Raw genomic sequence first — 22334 nt, 5'->3', positions numbered from 1 at the left:
TGATAAGGATGCGGGGGAAGTGATGTTTGGACCCAATGTCATCAGTTTGATTATTGTAATCAGTTAGAAATGTTGTTTTTAAATGGTGTGGTTAAGTATTTTTATTTATTTTGATATTTGTTATTTGTGTTGTTTATTCAGACCTGTTCAGTTTTAAGTATGTTTAAGTTGGAGTGATATTTGTTGTTTGTGTTGTTCATTCAGACATGTTCGATTTTAAGTATGTTTAAGTTGGAGTGATGTTTAAATTGAAAGGAGGTACTAAATTATGATACATAGGTTGCTTCTAGATTGAGACATTTTTTCTTATTATGATCGGGTTTACATATACTACATAATCTTACCATCCGACAAACCTCGGAGAATGGCATCTACGAAAAGTTAACGACCAATGGAACTTTAACCTTTAGCAAAACTTCTCTAGATTTGAGTGTCGAAAATGAAAACACCTACAAGACCATGTCTTAATTGACGATGTGATGTCAACCAAAGAAAAATCAACTCGTAATTATATGGATTGGTACATATCGGTTGGATTTGAGTTCCTCGTCGAGGATATGTACCTATATAACCCACGTCAGGTAACTTACACACAAGAAGGTTCAACATCTAACCCCTAACAACATTGTCAGACTGGTTACTCACAACCCTTTATCCATCAAAATTTTTGGTCCACAAACACACAAACCTACGATCCTAACATGCCAAACACTCAACCACAATACCAAGAGCATACCCGGTACCACCACCAACAAGTAGATAATCATCTCTATGCACCCAACATATCACCTTACCATAGTCGTCTTAGCCAAAACACTCAGCGGTCATTTAACACTAACCGTCTCTCCTCCTACTATAGCAAATAAGCCCAAACATCACAAAACCAAAACATGCAACAACCATATGGCTACCAAACACCACAACAATCATTTCAACTTTTCATCGACGCATCATTCACACCAATGTCGCCCTTCATTTGTCCTGGTCGCCCTCCAATAACTCAAACACAATCCAACTGCTCTGGCATGGGTCACGAACTCAACTATGGCGGTAGCGCTTCATTGCATACACAGGACTACGCAGATTTGTCTGAATATCTTAGGCAATCTCCTGCAGGTGGTGGTGATGTTTTTGGCCCCTCAAATACTCAAACACCTAGGGTGAATCATCAACATGGGTTAGGGTCACACGTTTGGGTAGATAGGGGATGTGATACTGGAGGTCGGTTAGGTCATTCCGATCAACGACATTAGTCTTTTTGGTTATCGTATGTAAATGCATATTAATATTAATATCAATTGGTCTGATTTTGACTTTTATCTAAAATGTATATTGTTTTTATAAAAAAAATACGCAACACAAATAGGTGTCAGACTAATTGGCATCTCCTTTAAAACACATGTGTCAATTGAATTGACAATACTAGATGCATAAGTCAATCCAATTGACGTCACCTCTTTAGTTTAGAAAGCAGACGTCAATTCATCGGTGTCACCTCTTCAAAATGGGGTAGTTTAAAAATGAATTATTTTGAGAATTTTTTTTAAAAGATAGGTTATTTGAGTAAACAATTTATTTAATTTTATATTTTTTCCTTTTCGTTGCATACTGCACCACAGATGTGTGTGCGCTGTAACGGTGGGTGGGTTTTTCAATCTTTGTGTAATCGTAATCAGTGGGTGGGCATCTTATAACATTATCCGTTTTAAAAGCTGTGTAGCATGCCCCCACAATTTTTGTTTCATATGTTGATATGGTGACACTTGGTGTGAATAAACTTTTGTATTATATTGTTTTTAAATTTGAAATTTAGCTTCAAGAATAGAGTAATTGTTTTAGTTATGATTATCTTTTTGTTTTAAATTATTATATTAAAGAATGAACTTTCTTTCACGGCTATAAATTTCTTTTAATTTCAAAAGTAATTTTAGTATGAAATTGAGTTTTTTAAGCTATTAAACTAGTAATAAAAATTTAACAAATGTAAAGCATAAAAATAAATTGTAAGAAAAATTATTAGTTGTGTTTCTGTTAAAATTATTATGGTTGGAATTTATGAAGAAAGATTCAAATATGTTGATCAATTTGTGTCTCATTTATTATACGTGGATTATTATAAGTGGAGAGAATCAATTTAATGTGAGAGAGAGAAAAAAAGATACAAAAATCAACTTCAAAAGAGAGAAAATATGAAAGAAATATATTTCCTTTTTCTTCAATCACTCTCAGTAAATCGGCGATTCTGAATTCATTATCTGTTAGATCGAGCTCATTTGTGGATGGCAGGTTCACAGCGCCTGTGTCTACCTTTTGACCGTTTGGATCTTCAAAGCAAAGTCTGAGTTTAGAGATATTGACTTCACACTGAAGCTACAAATTTGGGTATTTTTGGCTTCTTGTTTCTTATTTGTAAGCTATTTCGCTTTGTGATTTTGCGGTTGTTAGCACTAGTTTGTGAATCACTTTGAGCCTCTCTTGTACCCTTATTTGATTATAGTGGAGATATTTTCTACGTATTGGTTTATTATTGTGTATTAATTTTCCATTAGAATGGTATCAGAGCTCTTAGTCAAAGGATATTTTACTTGTTTGAATAATGAGGTCAAATACAAATATGAAGATGGTGTAAGTGTCATACCCCAAAAAATTTCATCCATTTGTCATTTTTCATTTAACCTATGACTTAAGATTCATCTGCACTCACTCATGTCTCATTCATGTGAATCATTCATTCATGTTAACACTTTTTCATAATCATCATAGATTTAAATCTTGTGGCTAACAAAATCTAGGGTTTACTTGTGGATCAAACCCTATAGATGTGGTATGGCTCTTCGTGTGGAATCAATGGGGTGAAACTCTAATTTCTTGATCTTTGGGACTTCGATGCAAGGAGATCACAACTTGGCATTCATCATTACATCAAAACCCTAATTCTTGAATGTGCTACTATGGGACTTTGTATTTGACTTTTGGAGCTTTGATTTGACCACTAAACCCTAATTGTGGGTTCATGTGTTAGGAGATTGATTATGGAGCTTCATGCTTAGTTTGAAGACCTTAATCATGGGATTTACTGTAGAGGTTGACTTTTGATCATGAGATTGACTAAAACCCTAACTCATTGATCCCGATAAAGTTCAAGCAATCCAAGATATGCCACCTCCCAGAATTGAGAAAGAAGTCGGAGGTTTCCTTGGTCGGCTTAATTACATCTCCAAATTTATCTCTCATTTAACATCTACCTGTGAGCCAATCTTCAAATTGTTCAGGAAAAATCAGTCGATCGTATGGAACAATGATTGTCAAGCGGAATTTGACAAAATAAAAAGTATTTACAAGAACCACCGATCCTCATACCACTTTTTCCTGGTAGGCCTCTTATTATGTATCTCACGGTACTAGATGAATCTATGGGTTGTGTTTTGGGTCAGCATGACGACACAGGCAGAAAAGAACATGCAATATACTATTTGAGCAAGAAGTTCATTGAGTGTGAGACCAGATACTCATTCTTGGAGAAAACTTGTTGTGTTATGGCTTGGGCTACTCGAAGCCTAAGACAATATATGGTTTTCCATACCACTTTGTTGATATCCAAGATGGATCCAATAAAGTATATTTTTGAAAATCCTGTTGTCACTGGTAGAATTTCTCGTTGGCAAATGTTGTCAACTGAGTATGACATCCAATATGTGACCCAGAAAGTTATAAAGGGGAGTGTTATGTCTGACTACCTTGCTCACCAACCTGTAGAAGCTTATCAATCGATTAGGTTTGAATTTCCATATAAAGATTGAAGGAGAATTGTCATCCAAGGCGCAGCGGAATTTAAAATTTTCTCCATTTAATGATCCTTACGAATGGGCATGATCAAACGTTGAACGATGACAACGTCTCTACTCAGTCCACACGAACGGATTCCTTCAATCTCAGTGCTAGCTACTACGAATGAAGGCTTTGAGTGGGAGAGAGAGAAACGAAATTGAAAGCAAGAGTGACAATGCTTCTACACAAAGGTTCTATTTATAGAACCACTTGTGTTGGTTTCAAGCTAAAAAACCCACTCAAGTGTATATGGCCCATATGCCAAAATCACTTAAGTGTTTGGTACCTTACCATATTTCGTATTCTACTTAAGTACACCGTACCTTACGATATTCTATAATTCACTTAAGGGAACCGTACATCACAATATTCCTTAATTACTCTACCTCTCATCAATCCGTCCTTTGTGTGTGACCCTATAGGTTTTCGCGGCGTTGACAATTATATTAAATCACATATTTAACATAATAAACAGTGAGCGGTATCTAGCAACACATCACTGCTCCCCAAGACACAAAAATGTCATGTGATCTGACAAGTCCTTCTGTGATAGTAATTATGTGTATAATTACCCTTTTTCCCTTATGTCTATATTGAACACAAGGCATAGACCGTGTCATCCTTGTCCAGTTCAATATTGGGCCCATAGACATTTATCCTGTTACGCAGGATGGGCAAATTCCATCTAGGTCACCCATGTCCCTCAGCATGCTTCGTGGAGTACCCATCAACTCTCTTTATGGTTATCCAGTTACGGACAACCACTACAACAAACAAGACCTTAGACAGTGCTTTTTTTAGCCTTAGACAGCGCTTTAAAGCGCTGTCTAAACCTCCGCTGCTAAAGGTTTAGACAGCGCTTTTTTAAATCTTAAAAGCGCTGTCTAAGCCCCCCCCCCCCCTTAGACAGCGCTTTGGCCAAAAGCGCTTTATAAGACCCTCTTATTTTAAATTTTTTAGGTATACCTTAGACAGCGCTTTTGAAAAGCGCTGTCTAAGCCCCACCCCCTTAGACAGCGCTTTGGCCAAAAGCGCTTTCTAAGACCCTCCTATTTTAATTTTTTTAGGTATACCTTAGACAGCGCTTTTCAAAAAGCGCTGTCTAAGCCCCCCCCCCCCCCCCCCCCCCCCCCCCCCTTAGACAGCGCTTTTGCCTAAAGCGCTTTCTAATCCCCCCCTTAGACAACGCTTTTTACAAAAGTGCTGTCTAAGGTATACGAAATTTTTTGGCAACACCAGGATCCCCCATCAAACATATATGTAGATCTCCTCTAATCTGCAATTAAATGAAATTTATAATATTTAGTTATTTAGTTGTGTACTCCAACACAGACAACATAAATTAAATCAAAAGCAGAACAAACTTAGCATAAAGTTTGAGGGAGGAAATAAAACAAAAATTTCATACAAATCACTAATACCGTTACAATTTAATAAATGATATCATGTCTTTATCCCTAATAATTCAACATGATTATTTTTATGTAAATCTTAAGCTCCATTAAACATGTGCGCTTCAAATAATATGAAGTTTATTACCTTCATTCCATCTTTCAATTGCCGGTGGGGTGCACCAACAAGAAGCAGCAGCAGTGCTTTCTTAATATCTTCATGTCCAAAAATTTCAGGAGCTAGTGACCTTGCCAGCTTATCATAGATATCACCATCTTCTGCTAAACGTTTGATCTGCTCTTCCTCATCTCCTCTAAGTTCATATCTATGACATAATTAAATTATTAGGAAGCTGCATGTAACTACATTCCCCAAACTACTGTAATAAGATTAACTAGGCATAAATTTCATTGCGCGCAAACAAGTCATGACAATATCCCAGTAGACAGCAACCCAAGCAAAAAATGGAATAAAAAGTCCAAGAAGCACTGCTGTATTGGAAGTGGGGTAAAAATAAAGGGATTGGTTATTATAAAATAAAAGATCTGCAAGTGTAACTTACTCTTCATATTTTTTCTTAAAATGAGAAACAGACATGGCCTCTAAGTATGTGTCAGCAACTAGGCCAGTACGCATTGCTCTAAAACCAACATAAGGTATAGGAAGAAAAATCCCTGATAGTTCAACAACATCACCCGGAGCTACCTGATAATACACAATGAGCAAGTTAGTAAACAGTAGCAGAAATATAGCCAGTTAAACTTCAATATGTACACCAAATCATTGTAATTATTAATCATGATTAGTGCCCTGGTGTTTTATGAGATAACTTTATTCATATGATTGTCAGGTAAGGTCAAGTTCATATTAAAGGAATACAACTATGTATTGACACATTTCAGGTACTTGATAACAATTGACATAGTAATGTTAGTTCAGTTCCATTGGAAGGGAATAGCAAACCTTTCTAGTGAGTTCTCCCCTAAGATGAACAGTCATTGTTCGAGGAATATGACCCTTTGGAACATGTTCAGCTAACTCTTGGAAAAAAATCCATCCCAAAAAAATCCATCCCAAAAATCTAACAAAGTTTAATCATACTTATAAATAAATTATAGTAGTAATACTTAACATAGTTGATTAACCTTCTGACCTCCAAATCCTAATCCAGATACCAGAACTGAACAATTTCATTTCCTTTTCTATATAAAACAGTTCTCGCATTACTCTAATAAACTACCTGGTAGATTTCAAAGCCACAATCCTCACAGGTGTACACAGCAACCTGCATCAATGGTTTGACATCAGAGCATCGAGTGACTATACCAGCTAATCTTACAAGCTGGCCAATGTTTGAAGCTAGCACAGAAAATAGCACAGAAAACAGGTTTTATAATTTTTATGAAACAAATTAGCACAAAATAATACATCATTACAAAACACTAGTAATTGAATAGCCCAAAAAATCTGGAGTCTTACAAAAAGCGTTTGATTTCAGAAGGCATCTTCTGGTGCGGGTCAGACCCATCAGCACCTTCAGTTCCTTCATCAGACCTCTGAGTCATCAAAATGTCATGGTCATCATCAATAAACGCCTCAGTAGGCTCCGGCATGAGCTCATCAATGGCATCAGCAAAAATCCTCATCTAGATCCTTGTACTGGAAAAAACAAACACATCAGTTAAAATCATCAACGGTAACTAAAGCTTAGAACGCACAATCACAATACAGTGAAAGGTCAATAAAACTAACGTTCATTAAGTCGTCGAGATCAATTTCAACAGATCGAGTTTTGTGGTTCGCAACATCTTGCTGAAACGAAAGTAAACAAAAAAAAGTACAAATTAGGGTTAACAGTCAACAGTGCGATAGTACAAATTACTCTGCAAAATCAAGATGTTGCAACACGCCAGTATCACGATTGTTCAAATCCCGCTATGCGACAGTGCGATAGTATCGCTATCGCCGATAATTCACAACATTTTTGTTCAAAGCATGTTAAACTATAATTGAAGGTTCCCCGTACCTCAAGAAATCTGAAAATGTCAGGCAAAAGTCTCCTTCACACACAAATGACAACAACCAATTGAGGAAAAAAGAGTGAACTAAAAGTAAATAACTATTTCAGCCGGCGGTAAGACCCAAAACCACCTACATATAAACAAGTAAAATTTAGAAAACTACTAGCCAAGGTTTAATCAATCGTCAGTAAACAAGTTCGAAGTTTGGCTGAAATAACTTTTAGCCAGACTTTAAACTTTAAACCATAACAATTGAATTGAAAAGGCAAAAAATCATAACAATGACCTCCATAAGAAGCACTGTAGCATGCAACAGCACAAGTCTGAATAATGGTATTCTCCTGTTGTCATACGGTGAACTGGACTTTTTTGTGGTTTTAATCGCAATGTCGCGGTTAGCAAGAGTCGCCACCGACTTTTCTTTTATCCAATAAGGAAAGGTGGAAAAGAACAGGAAAGACCTTAGTTTAGATTTTGGGTTCGGGAGGTACATTATACAAAGGGAAGGTGTTAGCACCCTTTGTATCCATGGTTATCCATGGGCTCTTAATTGCTCGATCACTTATATTATTTTTGTCTAAAAAAGTGTTTGTGAATTGTTTGGAAAATTGTTTTGAAAAGAGAATTTAACTTCGTAATGATTCTTGTATGAATGTATACAAAGTGGTTATCCCGTTTTAGTTTTGAAAATTGTTTAGAAAAATATAACTCGGTAATGATTCTAGTATGAATGTATACCAAGTGGTGATTTTCTAAAGGCATTTTGAAAGGTGTGAGGTGCAAAAAAAAATGTTTTAAGTTGTGAGCCAGCAATTAAGAGTTATACCGACCCAAGGTCTTTACGGGCATTTCCTATCCTTATGAGGGTAAAACTGTCCTTATTATTGAGAAATAAGTAGTTTTATCCTTTGGATGTAAAAGGGTCATCGTAGGGTCATCGATTGGTCATTGAAGGCAACAGTTATGAGGATACCTTAGCATTCGAAGGGACTATCATCATTTAACCGTAGGCAACATCGGAGGGTCATCGAGGGACAAAGTTGTATATTCGAAGGCAACATCCGAGGGACTATAATTTATTTTATGATGATTTAACTGAAGGGTCTTTGCTAAGGGTATCCCCACGTTCGCGGGACATGACCGTAATATCGTAATCGTAAGGCAACAAAGAGAGGTCCAAGATCACTTATTCAAAGGCAAAGTTTTACAATTAATTATATAATTAGGATGAAACTCCACATTAAAATTATTAAAAATAATATATTAAAAAATTAATACATTAGAAATTAATACATTAAAAATTAATTTAGGGTGAAACTCCACAAGGGTATCCCACAAATAAAGTGGAATACCTAGCCAATAACCTTTTCCTGGGATATGTGAACCTTTACGAAACTCAAAAAAAGAAACATGTTAGAACACCAAATCAGGGTGCAATCGAAGATTACACCGGAGAAATATCACAACAATAAATAGGATAGGATGAATAATGCATGGCTATGATAAAAACAAAAAAAAACAGACTAGAAGAATCAGGTACTGTCTCGTTCGCCTCTGCCTCGCCTAGCGAAGGCCACGGATTTTGAATTTGAAAACAGCCCCATGTTAGGAACTTTGAATTTTATGGCATTTTATCACAGGAATAACATGGTCAAACATTCAGGGTATTCAGGCATATTTAAATTCCCATACGAAAGCAAATTATATATCAACATTTAATCATGATGCATTATATATGTAGATATGGCCAATTGAAAGTATAAACAATAGAGATACGCAAACCTGTTTGCCAATTCAAGGTTGAAGGGATTGACCACTTGTAGTATCGGAATAAGTTAGGCAGCGGGAATTGGACGGCGGTGGCTTCGGTGCAGATGGGCTGCCTTCAGGGTTTCTTTACTCTGAATTCTCCGGGTAGGCAGGGTTCCTATGCCAAAGTTTCTATCCGTCCTTCTCTGTTCTCTCTCTTCTTTTTCCTCAAGGTTTTGTTCCAAGGAAACCTCAGAGTGTTTTGCTTCTCTTCCTTCTTTCTCCAGTGAATCTCCCAGTGTAAACTCCAAGTCCCTCCAAGTGTCACTCCCCCTACTGAAACTTCAGTATTTATAGACTAATTTCGTGGGTAATGGGCTTGGAATGAGGGAGACCCAAGTCCAAAATAATTTGTTATATTTTATTTATTTATTTATTTTAATTATTTAATTAATTAATTAATTAATTAAAATTTTTTTTCTTTTTTTTTTTTTTTTTTTTTTTTTTTTTTCGTTTTTTTTTTTTTTTCGTTTTTTTTTTCGTTTTTTTTTTTTTTTTTTTTTTTTTTTTTTTTAGGAAAAATGATGGGTAATTTTTGGGGTATGATAGCTGCCCCTGTTCAATATTCTTGAACCGAGAGAGTTAGGATGGCGTGTATGCCATTCGTGGTCTGGAGGTGGAAGATTATTGAACACTAGAATGCCCCAAAAATTTGCACTTGAGAATCGACAGTTGGTCTTGATGGAGATGGGCTTAAAGATGCCATCCGGGAGGTTTGATGACGAAAGCTTCAGATCGCGCCGTATATTAGGCCAATTTGAAGACATGGGTGCCACACTGGGTCGTACGTTAGACCGTATAATGAGTCATCCATTAGGCTGCCGACTTCGCTGGGGAGTCGGAGTGTGTCATACGCTGTTGGGGATAAAGGATCAGAATGGACCATACGCTAGATCGTATCTGAGTTGCAGAATGAGCCGTACGTTAGGCTGAATCTGACGACGAAAGGGGTAGTCGTACGTTAGACTACACTTCAGAAATGTACCGTATGTTAGGTAGGATCTGATGATGAAAGGGGTAGTCGTACGTTAGACTACACTTCAGAAATGTACCGTATGTTAGGTAGCATCTGAGGGGATGGACATCCGAACGGGTCGTACGTTAGACCGTCGCAGAATGAGTCATCTGTTAGGCCGCATCTGATGATGAAAGCGGTAGTCGTACGCCAGACTACACTTCAGAAATGTACCGTACGTTAGGTAGCATCTGAGGGTTGTAAGATCCAAACGGGTCGTACGTTAGACCGCGTTGGGGTTGTTGAAGTTCAGAATGGATCATACGTTAGATCGTATCCGAGTTGTAGAATGAGCCGTCCGTTAGGCTGTATTTGAAAAAGAAAGTAGTCGTACGCTAGACTACACCCCTGAATGTACCGTACGCTAGGCAGCATCTGAGGATTTGAAGGTCCAAATGGGTCGTACGTTAGACCGCATTGGAGTTGCTGAAGAAGTCATATGTTGGGCTGAATCAGAATGAACCGTACGTTAGGCTGTATCTGATAACCTGTATATGTTGTACTTGCAATAAATGTCTGGGATGGGCTTAGAGATGCCATCGTTAGGAGGATATCGAAGTGTTGTCAGAATGAATGTTCCCATGAACTGTATTTGAAATATGTATCTGAATCTTGAATGTGATTGATAAAGGTGTCTGTCTGAATGAACCTTCTACTTTGACTATATCAGGAGGATAATTAACCTGCAAAGAAAAGTTAGCTTCATGCTATGTCATGATGCATGAGATGTTTCGTGTTATGCTAAAATAAATGTGAATGTTGTATGCATGCGTATGCTGTGAAAGGATGTAATGAATGAGTTATGCGTATGAGAAGTTCTGCTTGGGGACTCTACTGGGGAAAATAAATCCCCATCTACTGATTTGAGACATTTGTGTCGATGACCCTTTCTCGGCTGGGGATGCTTGATTTCTGTCTGATGGTGGAAATATTCAGCAGAGTCGGGCTGGAGATGGATGAGATGATCAGCCTGTCTGGCGATGCCGACCTCTGTTGGGGAATAGCTGGCTGTGCCGGGGAATACTGCCAATTTCTTCTGGGAAAAATAGGCTTGCTGGGGAAGAGAATTGGTAGCGGATTCATTGGAAGCATGGTTAGACCTTATCCTCGATCCTGAAGTCTTGTAGTAATTGCTATTGCTATTCTATGCATGTATTTTGGTAAACATTGGTCATATTCAAATGCATATATTAATTCAAATTAAATCAATGGACGTTTACGCAAACAAAATAGAAAAAGAAAAAACAAAAGCATCTTTTGAAAGAAGGTTGTATTGATTTTGAAAGAAGGCCTATAAACAGGCAATTTGTGTACAAGGAGACAGAAATCCTAGTAAGAGGAAATTGTCGAAAACAAAGAGAAAGCTATGTGGAAGAAGTCCTATTGATTTTAAGTCTACTACTGTCATTATGTCTTCACGCATCTCATCCCCTGCTGTCGGATGGAAGTGATTGGCTTGGTCAGTCCCTCGAACTTGGATGAAAGTTGACTGAGAACGGGACATAGTCATACGCTTTAATCCCTAATTTTTGCCTGGACCGCCTTTTCAGGTTTTCAGTCCACCAGGATACCCTTTTTTGCCCAAGCCGCCTTTTCAGGTTTTCGACTTGCCGGGTGTACATTTTTTTTTATATATCCCTAATTTTTGCCCGAACCCTTTTGGTTCGCCGGGATGCCCTTACTTTTGCCTAGATACGTCGATCTAGCGGGTCTCTTTTATGCGTAATATTTTTTAACTATGTCCGCGTTCACGGGATGTGGGAAGTCTTCACCATCCATTGTAGCGAGTATCATGGCTCCACCTGAGAATACCTTCTTAACTACAAATGGCCCTTCGTATGTGGGAGTCCATTTGCCTCTGGGGTCAGTTTGTGGTAGGATGATGCGTTTGATTACCAAGTCGCCAATTTGATACACTTGTCTCTTGACCTTTTTGTTGAATGCCCTGGTCATGCGCTTCTGATATATCTGCCCGTGACATACAGCCGCAAGTCTCTTCTCATCCATCAAATTTATCTGATCGAGTCGAGTCTGAATCCATTCGTCCTCGTCTAAGCCCGCCTCTTTCATGATCCTTAGAGAGGGAATCTGAACTTCCACTGGTAAAACGGCTTCCATTCCGTAGACTAAAGAGAAAGGAGTTGCCCCTGTCGAAGTTCGCACGGAAGTACGATAACCATGAAGAGCAAATGGTAACATCTCATGCCAGTCTTTGTATGTTACCGTCATCTTTTGTATAATCTTCTTAATATTCTTATTAGCCGCTTCTACAGCGCCGTTCATCTTTGGCCGGTACGGAGAAGAGTTATGGTGTTTTATTTTGAACTGCGTGCAGAGTTCAGTAATCATCTTGTTGTTCAAATTAGTGCCATTGTCAGTGATAATTCTCTCAGGGACGCCGTATCGGCAGATGAGGCTGTTCTTGATGAATCGTGCCACCACATTCTTAGTAACAGAAGCAAATGAGGCTGCCTCCACCCACTTTGTGAAGTAATCAATAGCAACAAGGATGAAACGATGTCCATTAGAGGCGGTAGGTTTAATCTCGCCAATCATATCAATGCCCCACATTGCAAAGGGCCACGGCGCGGTCAACACGTTTAATGGAGCAGGAGGCACATGTACTTTATCCGCATAGATCTGGCACTTATGACAAGTTCTGGAGTGATGGTGGCAATCAGTTTCCATGGTAGACCAATAATACCCTGACCTCAGAATCTTCTTGGCCATTGTATGTCCACTAGAATGAGTCCCAAAGATACCGTCGTGCATGTCTTCCATAATCTTCTCTGATTCCTTTCTATCCACACAGCGAAGCAAAGTCGAATCATGGTTACGTTTGTACAATATTCCATTACTCAAAAAGAATTTAGCGGAGAACTTCCTCAGAAATTTCCTGTCATTGATGGATGTCCCTTCAGGGTATTCCTGAGCTTCTAAATATCTTTTTATCTCGTGGTACCAAGGCTTCTCTTCTACTTCATCAGCGTTAAGTTCATAACAATATGCTGGTTCGTCTAGTCGTTCAATGGTAATCCGGGGAGCTTCATTGTCCCATCTGACTCTGAACATAGATGACATGGTAGCTAATGCGTCTGCCAACTGGTTCTCCTCTCGTGGAATATATTCGAATGTGATCTCTTCAAAGTATGGGATTAATGTCAACACCCGTTCTCGATAAGGGATGAGATTCGGATGTTTAGTGTCCCATTCTCCTTTGACCTGACTGATTACCAAGGCTGAGTCTCCGTACACCTTCAAGAACTTGATTCTTAGGTCTATAGCAGCTCTGAGTCCCAAAATACACGCTTCATACTCAGCCATATTGTTGGTGCATTCAAAACATAGTCTAGCGGTGAAAGGCGTATGGCCACCCTTGGGGGAAATGATCACGACGCCAATACCGTTGCCCAATGCGTTAGACGATCCATCAAAAACCATAGTCCATCGGGATCCCACTTCGGGTCCTTCATTCGGTCCAGGTTCTTCATAATCAGTAACAAGCATGACATCCTCATCTGGGAACTCAAAATTCATAGACTGATAATCATTCACGGCCTGATGAGCCAAATGATCAGCTAGCACGCTTCCTTTGATTGCTTTTTGGGTGGTATACTGGATATCATACTCTGTTAAAATCATCTGCCATCTTGCTATTCTTCCGGAGAGGGCGGGTTTCTCAAATATGTATTTGATAGGATCCATCTTAGAAATCAACAAAGTGGTGTGATTCAACATATACTGTCTTAGTCGGCGAGCAGCCCAGGCCAAAGCACAGCAAGTTTTCTCGAGCAGTGAGTATCTTGTTTCACAGTCGGTAAACTTTTTGCTAAGGTAGTATATGGCATACTCTTTTCGACCGGACTCGTCATGTTGTCCCAACACGCACCCCATTGAGTTTTCTAAAACGGTTAAATACATGATTAGAGGTCTTCCCTCAACTGGTGGCACCAGAATTGGAGGTTCTTGGAGGTACTTCTTGATTTTGTCGAAAGCTTCTTGACATTCATCATTCCATATCATCTCTTGATTTTTTCTCAGTAACTTGAAGATGGGTTTGCAAGTAGCGGTCAAATGGGAAATAAACCGGGCAATGTAATTCAAACGTCCCAAGAAACCTCTGACTTCTTTATCCGTACGGGGAACTGGCATTTCTTGAATAGCTCTCACCTTGGCCGGGTCAACCTCAATACCTTTACCACTGACAATAAAGCCCAAGAGTTTACCGGATCTTACTCCAAAGGTGCATTTGTTCGGGTTCAATCTCAACTTGTATTTCTTCAGCCTCTCAAACAGTTTGTATAAATGATCGAGATGTTCTTCTTCAGTATGAGACCTGGCTATCATATCGTCCACATATACTTCTATTTCATGATGGATCATGTCATGGAACAAAACCACCATAGCACGCTGGTACGTTGCTCCTGCGTTCTTTAAACCAAACGGCATTACTTTATAACAGAAGGTGCCCCATTGCGTCACAAACGTAGTCTTCTCCATGTCCTCAGGTGCCATTTTGATCTGGTTATAACCCGAGAATCCATCCATGAAGGAGAATACCTTGTGTTGAGCGGTGTTGTCTACCAGAACATCAATGTGTGGCAGTGGGAAATCATCCTTGGGACTCGCTCTATTCAAATCTCTGTAATCCACACACATTCGCACCTTACCATCCTTCTTTGGCACTGGTACCACATTAGCAACCCATTGAGGATAAGAAGTAACCGCCAGAAAACCAGCATCGAATTGTTTCATGACTTCGGCCTTGATTTTCTCGGACATTTCAGGACGCATGCGACGAACCTTTTGCTTAACAGGACGACAATCTTCCTTCGTCGGCAAACGATGCACTACTATATCGGTATCCAGCCCTGGCATGTCTTCGTAAGACCAAGCAAAAATCTCCACATAGTCATGTAGCATTTGAATCAATCTTCTTTTGACACTGATTTCCAAGCCTGCTCCTATTTTGACTTCTCTCTTGTCCACCTCGGTACCCAGATTTACAGTCTCAACTGACTCCTCATGCGGCTGTATAGTCCTTTCTTCTTGTAGTAACATTCTGGCAAGTTCTTCAGGTACTTCACAATCTTCCTCACTTCCATCTTCGGCTCGGTAGATCGGATTTTCAAAGTCATAATGAACAGTAGTAGAACTATTATCAACAGGATCCAGAGTGGATAGGGATCTGCAATTCGTTACGTGCGTGTGTGTAAGAAAACATAGCTCGTTTGAAAGATAATAGGAAAGACAAAGAGCGCAATATTTGAATGCAAAACGTCCATTGATTTATTGAATATAAATATGCTTATGAAAATGACAAAACCCCTAACAAATTAGCCATTGTGCCTCGGGCATAGACACAATGCTTTAAGAAGTTTGATTGTAAAAGAAAATTAAAATTTGCAATTCTAGAATAAACAATAACAATTACTCCTGACTAAAGGAAATCGGGATAATGTCTTCAGTCTTCCAATTGTTGAGTCCGTCACCAATTGTTGGGAAAATCCAGCTATCCAAGTCGCAATCACTATCAGCATCTTCCATAGCATTAATCTGATTTTTGACTATCTTTCCAGAGTTAAACCCCAGGCCAGCTTTATCAGACTTGTACGGTACATTGATCAGTTGACCCCAACCAGCACGATCACCATTTTCAATCGCGGCTTGAGCATCTTTCAGAGAGATCATGACAGGGGGAGCACGAACAACCTTGGGCACAAGGGGAGTTGGCTTAAGGACAGGACTGGGTGGAGGAACCACTTCAAATGACTGAGAAGGAGTCTCAAAGAATTCACCATCCATCTCGACGTATTTGAAGGCTTGCACACTACTGACAATATACTCTTCTTCTCCACATACAGTGACAACCATGCCTGCTATTGGATACTTCAGCTTTTGATGAAGCGACGAAGCTACCGCACCTGCCCCATGGATCCAAGGGCGCCCCAACAAGCAGGAGTAGGCGGGACGAATGTCCATCACGTGAAAGGTAGTGTTGAAGACTTGAGGTCCTATCTTGATAGGGAGAACCACTTCACCATAGACAACACTCTTCGCACCATCGTAAGCACGCACCACAACATCACTAGGTTTCAGTTCAATGCCTTTGTAGTCAAATTTATCGAGTACAGCTTTCGGGAGCACATTCAAGGAAGAGCCGTTGTCGATCAACACGTGAGCCAGGGTGATCCCCTCACACTCGATGGAGATATGCAGAGCTTTATTGTGATTCTTTCCTGCTGGCGTCAGGTCAGCATCGGAAAAGCCTAGGCCATTGTCAACAGTCAAATTAGCAACATAATGTTCGAATTGATCGACGGATGTTTCTTGAGGCACATGAGCGGTCTTCAAGAATTTCATCAATGCATTGGCATGGGATTCAGAGGATAATAACAAGGACAACATTGAGATTTTAGACGGAGTATGCCCCAATTGTTCCACTACATCAAAATCGCTCTTACGGATGATTTTCAGCATCTCTTCCATTTCCTGTTTGGCAACATCTTCAGAAGTAACTTCGACCGATGTCTCTGACTGAGGAGGATTGACTGGTCTTTTTCCTCGAATTTCGGGAGCGGGAGGTGAGATTTCTGGGGAGTAGATCCTTCCACTTCGAGTAACTTTACTAGTCCCCACAATATCATTAGGATTAGCAGAACTACCAACTTGCTTTATGCCATGGATGTAAACGTCGCCTCCATAGTTCCACGGAATAGCTTTGCTGGAGGAATATGGCACGGGGCCAGGTGCGGTAATAATCAGGGGAGCCCCTTTGGGCTCAGCGGTAATCTTCACAGGCACTCTAGTAGCGGTAATCTTCACTGGAGCTTTGGACCTAGCAATCACAGATACCTCTTCAATAGAGTTGTCCACCTTAGGAACCCTTTCAAATAGAATTGTACGATCATCCATCAGCCGTTGAATGCCGTTCTTCAACTTCAAACAATCATTGGGTCGGAGTACACAGAGATCGCAATCTTCAGCACAACCTGGAAATAAACCAGCTTGCAATAAATTCTTCTTAACGATCAGGAGAGGAGATGCTAAATCAGCAACGTCAGTAACGTGAGAATTGTCGTCCACAACATTAACATTCTGGTCATGATTAGGCATAGGTGCTGTGATGACATTGGGGGTCGCCGGAGGATCAAATTCAATTTCTCCAGCGTCGATCATATCCTGAATCTTGTTCTTCAACAACCAGCAATCATTCGTATCATGCCCGGGGCTATCGGAGTGATAGGCACACCTGGCGTTGGGATTATAACGAGGAGAAGTAGTGTTGGGATTTGCAGGAGGGCCTCTGAGGGTAATCAAATTGGCCTTTAACATACTCTGCAGTGCTTGGGTTAAAGTCATATTGATCTTGGTAAACTGTCTTCTCGACCTGTCTTGTTTGTGTTGGAAGTTCTGAGATGGCGGTGCGGCAATTGTAACTGCCCCAACAGTATGGTCACGATTCTTCTTGTTATGCTTCCTCTCACTGTACACAGCATTTGATTCATTCTTTCCCTGATAGGACTTTTTGGTGCTTGCAGAAGTAGCTGCCTGTATCTTTCCACTTCGAATGCCGCTTTCAACCCGTTCACCTGTCAAGATAAGTTCAGTGAAACCTGACGAGGAACTTCCCAGTAGATGGCTGTAGAATGGGCCAGTCAGTGTACCCATGAACATGTCCACTAACTCTCGATCAGTCATAGGGGGTTTGACTCTGCCAGCCAAATCTCTCCACTTTTGAGCATATTCTTTGAAACTTTCTTTAGAGCCCATAGTCATATTTTGTAGCTGTAGCCGAGTAGGCGCTAACTCAGAATTATACTGGTAGTGCTTGTAGAAAGCTGTTGCTAAATCAGTCCATGTGCGGATGTTAGAGCTCTCAAGCTGATAATACCACTCTAACTGTGTGCCAGACAGACTCTCTTGGAAGAAATGGATCCACAGTTTCTTATCAGTAGTGTGCGGCTGAATCTTTCTCACATAAGCCCTTAGATGCATCTGAGGACAAGAGGCACCATCATACTTAGTGAAAATGGGAACCTTGAATTTGCGGGGAATGACCACATCAGAGACCAGACCCAAGTTTTCGAAATCCAGACCGGGCACTTTCTGCCCCTCCATAGCTAGCATACGTTCTTCCAGCAACTTGTACTTATCATCCTTCGGAGAGTACTGTTCATGTTCATAATCTTCATCGTCGTCCTCAGAATTGACGAGATTAGGATTCTCATCTTCCGAATCATTCTCGGTCTCTTCTTCTGAATCCTTCGGAATTCTAATCTTGACTCCTGTAACCTGTCCCTTAAGCCTTCTCCCCGGGTTGATGTAACCCACAGGTTTCTGGTCCTTCTTCTTCTCCATCAAAAGAGCTTTCAGTTCTTCCTGCCCCTTAGATAAGCTCAGCATCATTTCCTGGAATTGAGCATTCTGGGCCTGGAGATCTTTGACAGTTTGTTCGAGAGCCATTGTTCAATCTGTTTGAATCTGCTGGAATCTGTTTGATAGGAAAATCGTGAGAACACTGATCCTTTAGAATACCTGTTATGCGATGCAATGCAATGTATGAAATGTTTTCAAGGACTTTCGGGATTTAACTTTGCATAAACTAACAAAAAGAGCTTTTTTTTTTCTTTCTCTTTTGTTTTTGCTTTTGTTTTTGTTTTTTTTTAGCAGAGTTAAATCCCTAAATCCTTGAAATGGTTAGTACAATGCCATGATGTTATGATGTTATGATGTTATGTTGTTAGATAAATAACAAGCACAAGCAAGTCACACAACAATCATTCCTAGGTTTTAAGGCTTGCGTGAGTTCCATAGGTAAATACCCTCCCCACTGAAGTTTGGTTGGTTCAACCTGTCTTAGAATAGTAACCGGGTTCTAGAAGGATCTCAAATCATTGACCTTTCCTTAAGTCCACTTCAGTGCAACACCAAGTGGTTGACCGAAGCTTCCCTAAAGTCCAATCTCAAAGAGTGTAGTATCGAGTCTCAACCAACTCCAGTCGGAACCGAAGCCAGTTATCTCACTACTTTCTAATGGCCAGGATGAGTCAATTAGGGTTCTAAAGGTCTGGTTAATGCTTTTATGACACCACGCGAATGCCAAATATTTCCTCAACTAACATGAGGAACATCAGGACATCCAAAGTGCCACATTAACCGTAGCCATCATTTTGACCATTCCAGTATACGCCGGACAGTCGCGATGATCTCTTGCTACTTACCTAAGGTACACTAGATCCGGGTGTAGGATCTTTCACTCAAGCATAACATACCCAAGCAATCCCTTAAAAATAAATCAGACAAATTGAATAAGTGATCTTGTTTTTAAGGTAACCTCTCTTTTTAAATATTTAGTATTCCCCAGCAGAGTCGCCAGTTCTGTCATACAGTGAACTGGACTTTTTTGTGGTTTTAATCGCAATGTCGCGGTTAGCAAGAGTCGCCACCGACTTTTCTTTTATCCAATAAGGAAAGGTGGAAAAGAACAGGAAAGACCTTAGTTTAGATTTTGGGTTCGGGAGGTACATTATACAAAGGGAAGGTGTTAGCACCCTTTGTATCCATGGTTATCCATGGGCTCTTAATTGCTCGATCACTTATATTATTTTTGTCTAAAAAAGTGTTTGTGAATTGTTTGGAAAATTGTTTTGAAAAGAGAATTTAACTTCGTAATGATTCTTGTATGAATGTATACAAAGTGGTTATCCCGTTTTAGTTTTGAAAATTGTTTAGAAAAATATAACTCGGTAATGATTCTAGTATGAATGTATACCAAGTGGTGATTTTCTAAAGGCATTTTGAAAGGTGTGAGGTGCAAAAAAAATGTTTTAAGTTGTGAGCCAGCAATTAAGAGTTATACCGACCCAAGGTCTTTACGGGCATTTCCTATCCTTATGAGGGTAAAACTGTCCTTATTATTGAGAAATAAGTAGTTTTATCCTTTGGATGTAAAAGGGTCATCGTAGGGTCATCGATTGGTCATTGAAGGCAACAGTTATGAGGATACCTTAGCATTCGAAGGGACTATCATCATTTAACCGTAGGCAACATCGGAGGGTCATCGAGGGACAAAGTTGTATATTCGAAGGCAACATCCGAGGGACTATAATTTATTTTATGATGATTTAACCGAAGGGTCTTTGCTAAGGGTATCCCCACGTTCGCGGGACATGACCGTAATATCGTAATCGTAAGGCAACAAAGAGAGGTCCAAGATCACTTATTCAAAGGCAAAGTTTTACAATTAATTATATAATTAGGATGAAACTCCACATTAAAATTATTAAAAATAATATATTAAAAAATTAATACATTAGAAATTAATACATTAAAAATTAATTTAGGGTGAAACTCCACAAGGGTATCCCACAAATAAAGTGGAATACCTAGCCAATAACCTTTTCCTGGGATATGTGAACCTTTACGAAACTCAAAAAAGAAACATGTTAGAACACCAAATCAGGGTGCAATCGAAGATTACACCGGAGAAATATCACAACAATAAATAGGATAGGATGAATAATGCATGGCTATGATAAAAACAAAAAAAAAAAGACTAGAAGAATCAGGTACTGTCTCGTTCGCCTCTGCCTCGCCTAGCGAAGGCCACGGATTTTGAATTTGAAAACAGCCCCATGTTAGGAACTTTGAATTTTATGGCATTTTATCACAGGAATAACATGGTCAAACATTCAGGGTATTCAGGCATATTTAAATTCCCATACGAAAGCAAATTATATATCAACATTTAATCATGATGCATTATATATGTAGATATGGCCAATTGAAAGTATAAACAATAGAGATACGCAAACCTGTTTGCCAATTCAAGGTTGAAGGGATTGACCACTTGTAGTATCGGAATAAGTTAGGCAGCGGGAATTGGACGGCGGTGGCTTCGGTGCAGATGGGCTGCCTTCAGGGTTTCTTTACTCTGAATTCTCCGGGTAGGCAGGGTTCCTATGCCAAAGTTTCTATCCGTCCTTCTCTGTTCTCTCTCTTTCTTTTTCCTCAAGGTTTTGTTCCAAGGAAACCTCAGAGTGTTTTGCTTCTCTTCCTTCTTTCTCCAGTGAATCTCCCAGTGTAAACTCCAAGTCCCTCCAAGTGTCACTCCCCCTACTGAAACTTCAGTATTTATAGACTAATTTCGTGGGTAATGGGCTTGGAATGAGGGAGACCCAAGTCCAAAATAATTTGTTATATTTTATTTATTTATTTATTTTAATTAATTAATTAATTAATTAAAATCATTTTTTTTTTTTTTCGTTTTTTTTTTTTTTTTCGTTTTTTTTTTTTTTTTAGGAAAAATGATGGGTAATTTTTGGGGTATGACACCTGTCTAGTGAAAGGTTTTGAAACAATATTTGCTTTCTCAAGAATCTTAGTCCAAAGTTTAATGAACACAAAACCAAGAAGTGCAACTGAAACATTGAGATTAGGGACTAAACCAGTTGTGAGGTTCAGTTTCAACACAATGACACTATAAATTAAGCCAATAAAGATGCTAGTAATCAGTCCTCTAATCACAGAAATTATTGCCCAACTCAATCACAGAAACAAATAGATTAAAGTAAATAATGATGAATATTTACCCAAGGATGAACACCAGGTCGAATAATAAATCTGGCAAGAAATATAACAGATGCAGCAACAGTAGACGACAAGAATCGTATACATTCATAGTCCAACAAGCTTAGCTCAGCAAGGTAATTGCATAGAAACTCCATTTGCAATTTTGAAGTCTGATTTTGAAAATACAAACCACAAATCAATAAACATAACAAAGGTTTCTAAAATGATCAATAAACAATTCATGAACATTTTCACTTACCTTTTGATTCTCAGTTGCAAACCCAATAAACTCACTGAAACACAGAAATTGAACAATAAAACAATTAGTCCAATTACTTCAATTTCAACAAGATTTTAGATGTCCAAACATACATTAAAAAAAATGAACTTACTTTAGAAATGTGTTAACATGAGGATTGCCCATTTCAAAGTTTAGTGACTTAAGTATTTCAGCTTCCATTTTTATAACCTACATTAACAGTAATTTACATTATAAACAAAGACATGTAATAAAAATGAAATTATCTAACACCAAGTATATGAATAGGGTATTTACCTCTTTCAACTCATAGGTGTTATCAGTAATGTGACAGAAATCAACCGCCTTTGGTGGAGTGATTTCTTCATATTTCCTACATACCCAAAACGAAATTGAATGCGTAAGCTAATTAACATCGCAACATAAGCGCAATTTA

The 22334-nt window shown here is 39.1% G+C and overlaps 1 protein-coding gene and 2 long non-coding RNA genes across 3 annotated transcripts; all 3 read right to left on the bottom strand.

Annotated features, from left to right (window-relative positions):
* Positions 1 to 5035: 5035 nt before the first annotated feature.
* LOC127136413 (DNA replication licensing factor MCM7) lies at positions 5036 to 6866 on the bottom strand. The gene is made up of 5 exons (XM_051062969.1): positions 6755 to 6866; positions 6461 to 6579; positions 5783 to 5925; positions 5368 to 5545; positions 5036 to 5104 (listed from the first exon to the last, which is right to left on the bottom strand). The coding sequence occupies exons 1-5, from the start codon at positions 6864 to 6866 to the stop codon at positions 5036 to 5038; spliced, it is 621 nt and encodes a 206-aa protein (XP_050918926.1).
* Positions 6867 to 7348: 482 nt separating this feature from the next.
* LOC127074106 (uncharacterized) lies at positions 7349 to 21708 on the bottom strand. The gene is made up of 3 exons (XR_007785925.1): positions 21403 to 21708; positions 7528 to 7582; positions 7349 to 7371 (listed from the first exon to the last, which is right to left on the bottom strand). It is a non-coding gene; the product is annotated as an uncharacterized LOC127074106 (long non-coding RNA).
* A 20-nt stretch (positions 21709 to 21728) lies between these two features.
* Positions 21729 to 22272, bottom strand: LOC127074105 (uncharacterized). Its single transcript, XR_007785924.1, has 4 exons — positions 22196 to 22272; positions 22032 to 22108; positions 21899 to 21932; positions 21729 to 21809 (listed from the first exon to the last, which is right to left on the bottom strand). It is a non-coding gene; the product is annotated as an uncharacterized LOC127074105 (long non-coding RNA).
* Between the last annotated feature and the right edge of the window lie 62 nt (positions 22273 to 22334).

The sequence above is a fragment of the Lathyrus oleraceus genome, chromosome 4, assembly GCF_024323335.1.
Source record: "Lathyrus oleraceus cultivar Zhongwan6 chromosome 4, CAAS_Psat_ZW6_1.0, whole genome shotgun sequence".
NCBI classification, from domain to species: domain Eukaryota; kingdom Viridiplantae; phylum Streptophyta; class Magnoliopsida; order Fabales; family Fabaceae; genus Lathyrus; species Lathyrus oleraceus.
This window is presented reverse-complemented; position numbering and strand designations above follow the sequence as displayed.

Excerpts from the sequence above, each read along its gene's own strand:
- LOC127136413 (XM_051062969.1), bottom strand. The coding sequence starts at position 6,866 with ATGAGGATTTTTGCTGATGCCATTGATGAGCTCATGCCGGAGCCTACT. Across the intron at positions 6,580-6,754 it reads GTCTGATGAAGGAACTGAAG|CTTCAAACATTGGCCAGCTT; the intron begins GTGCTGATGGGT and ends TTTCTGTGCTAG. Across the intron at positions 5,926-6,460 it reads GTGGCTTTGAAATCTACCAG|GTAGCTCCGGGTGATGTTGT; the intron begins GTAGTTTATTAG and ends GTGTATTATCAG.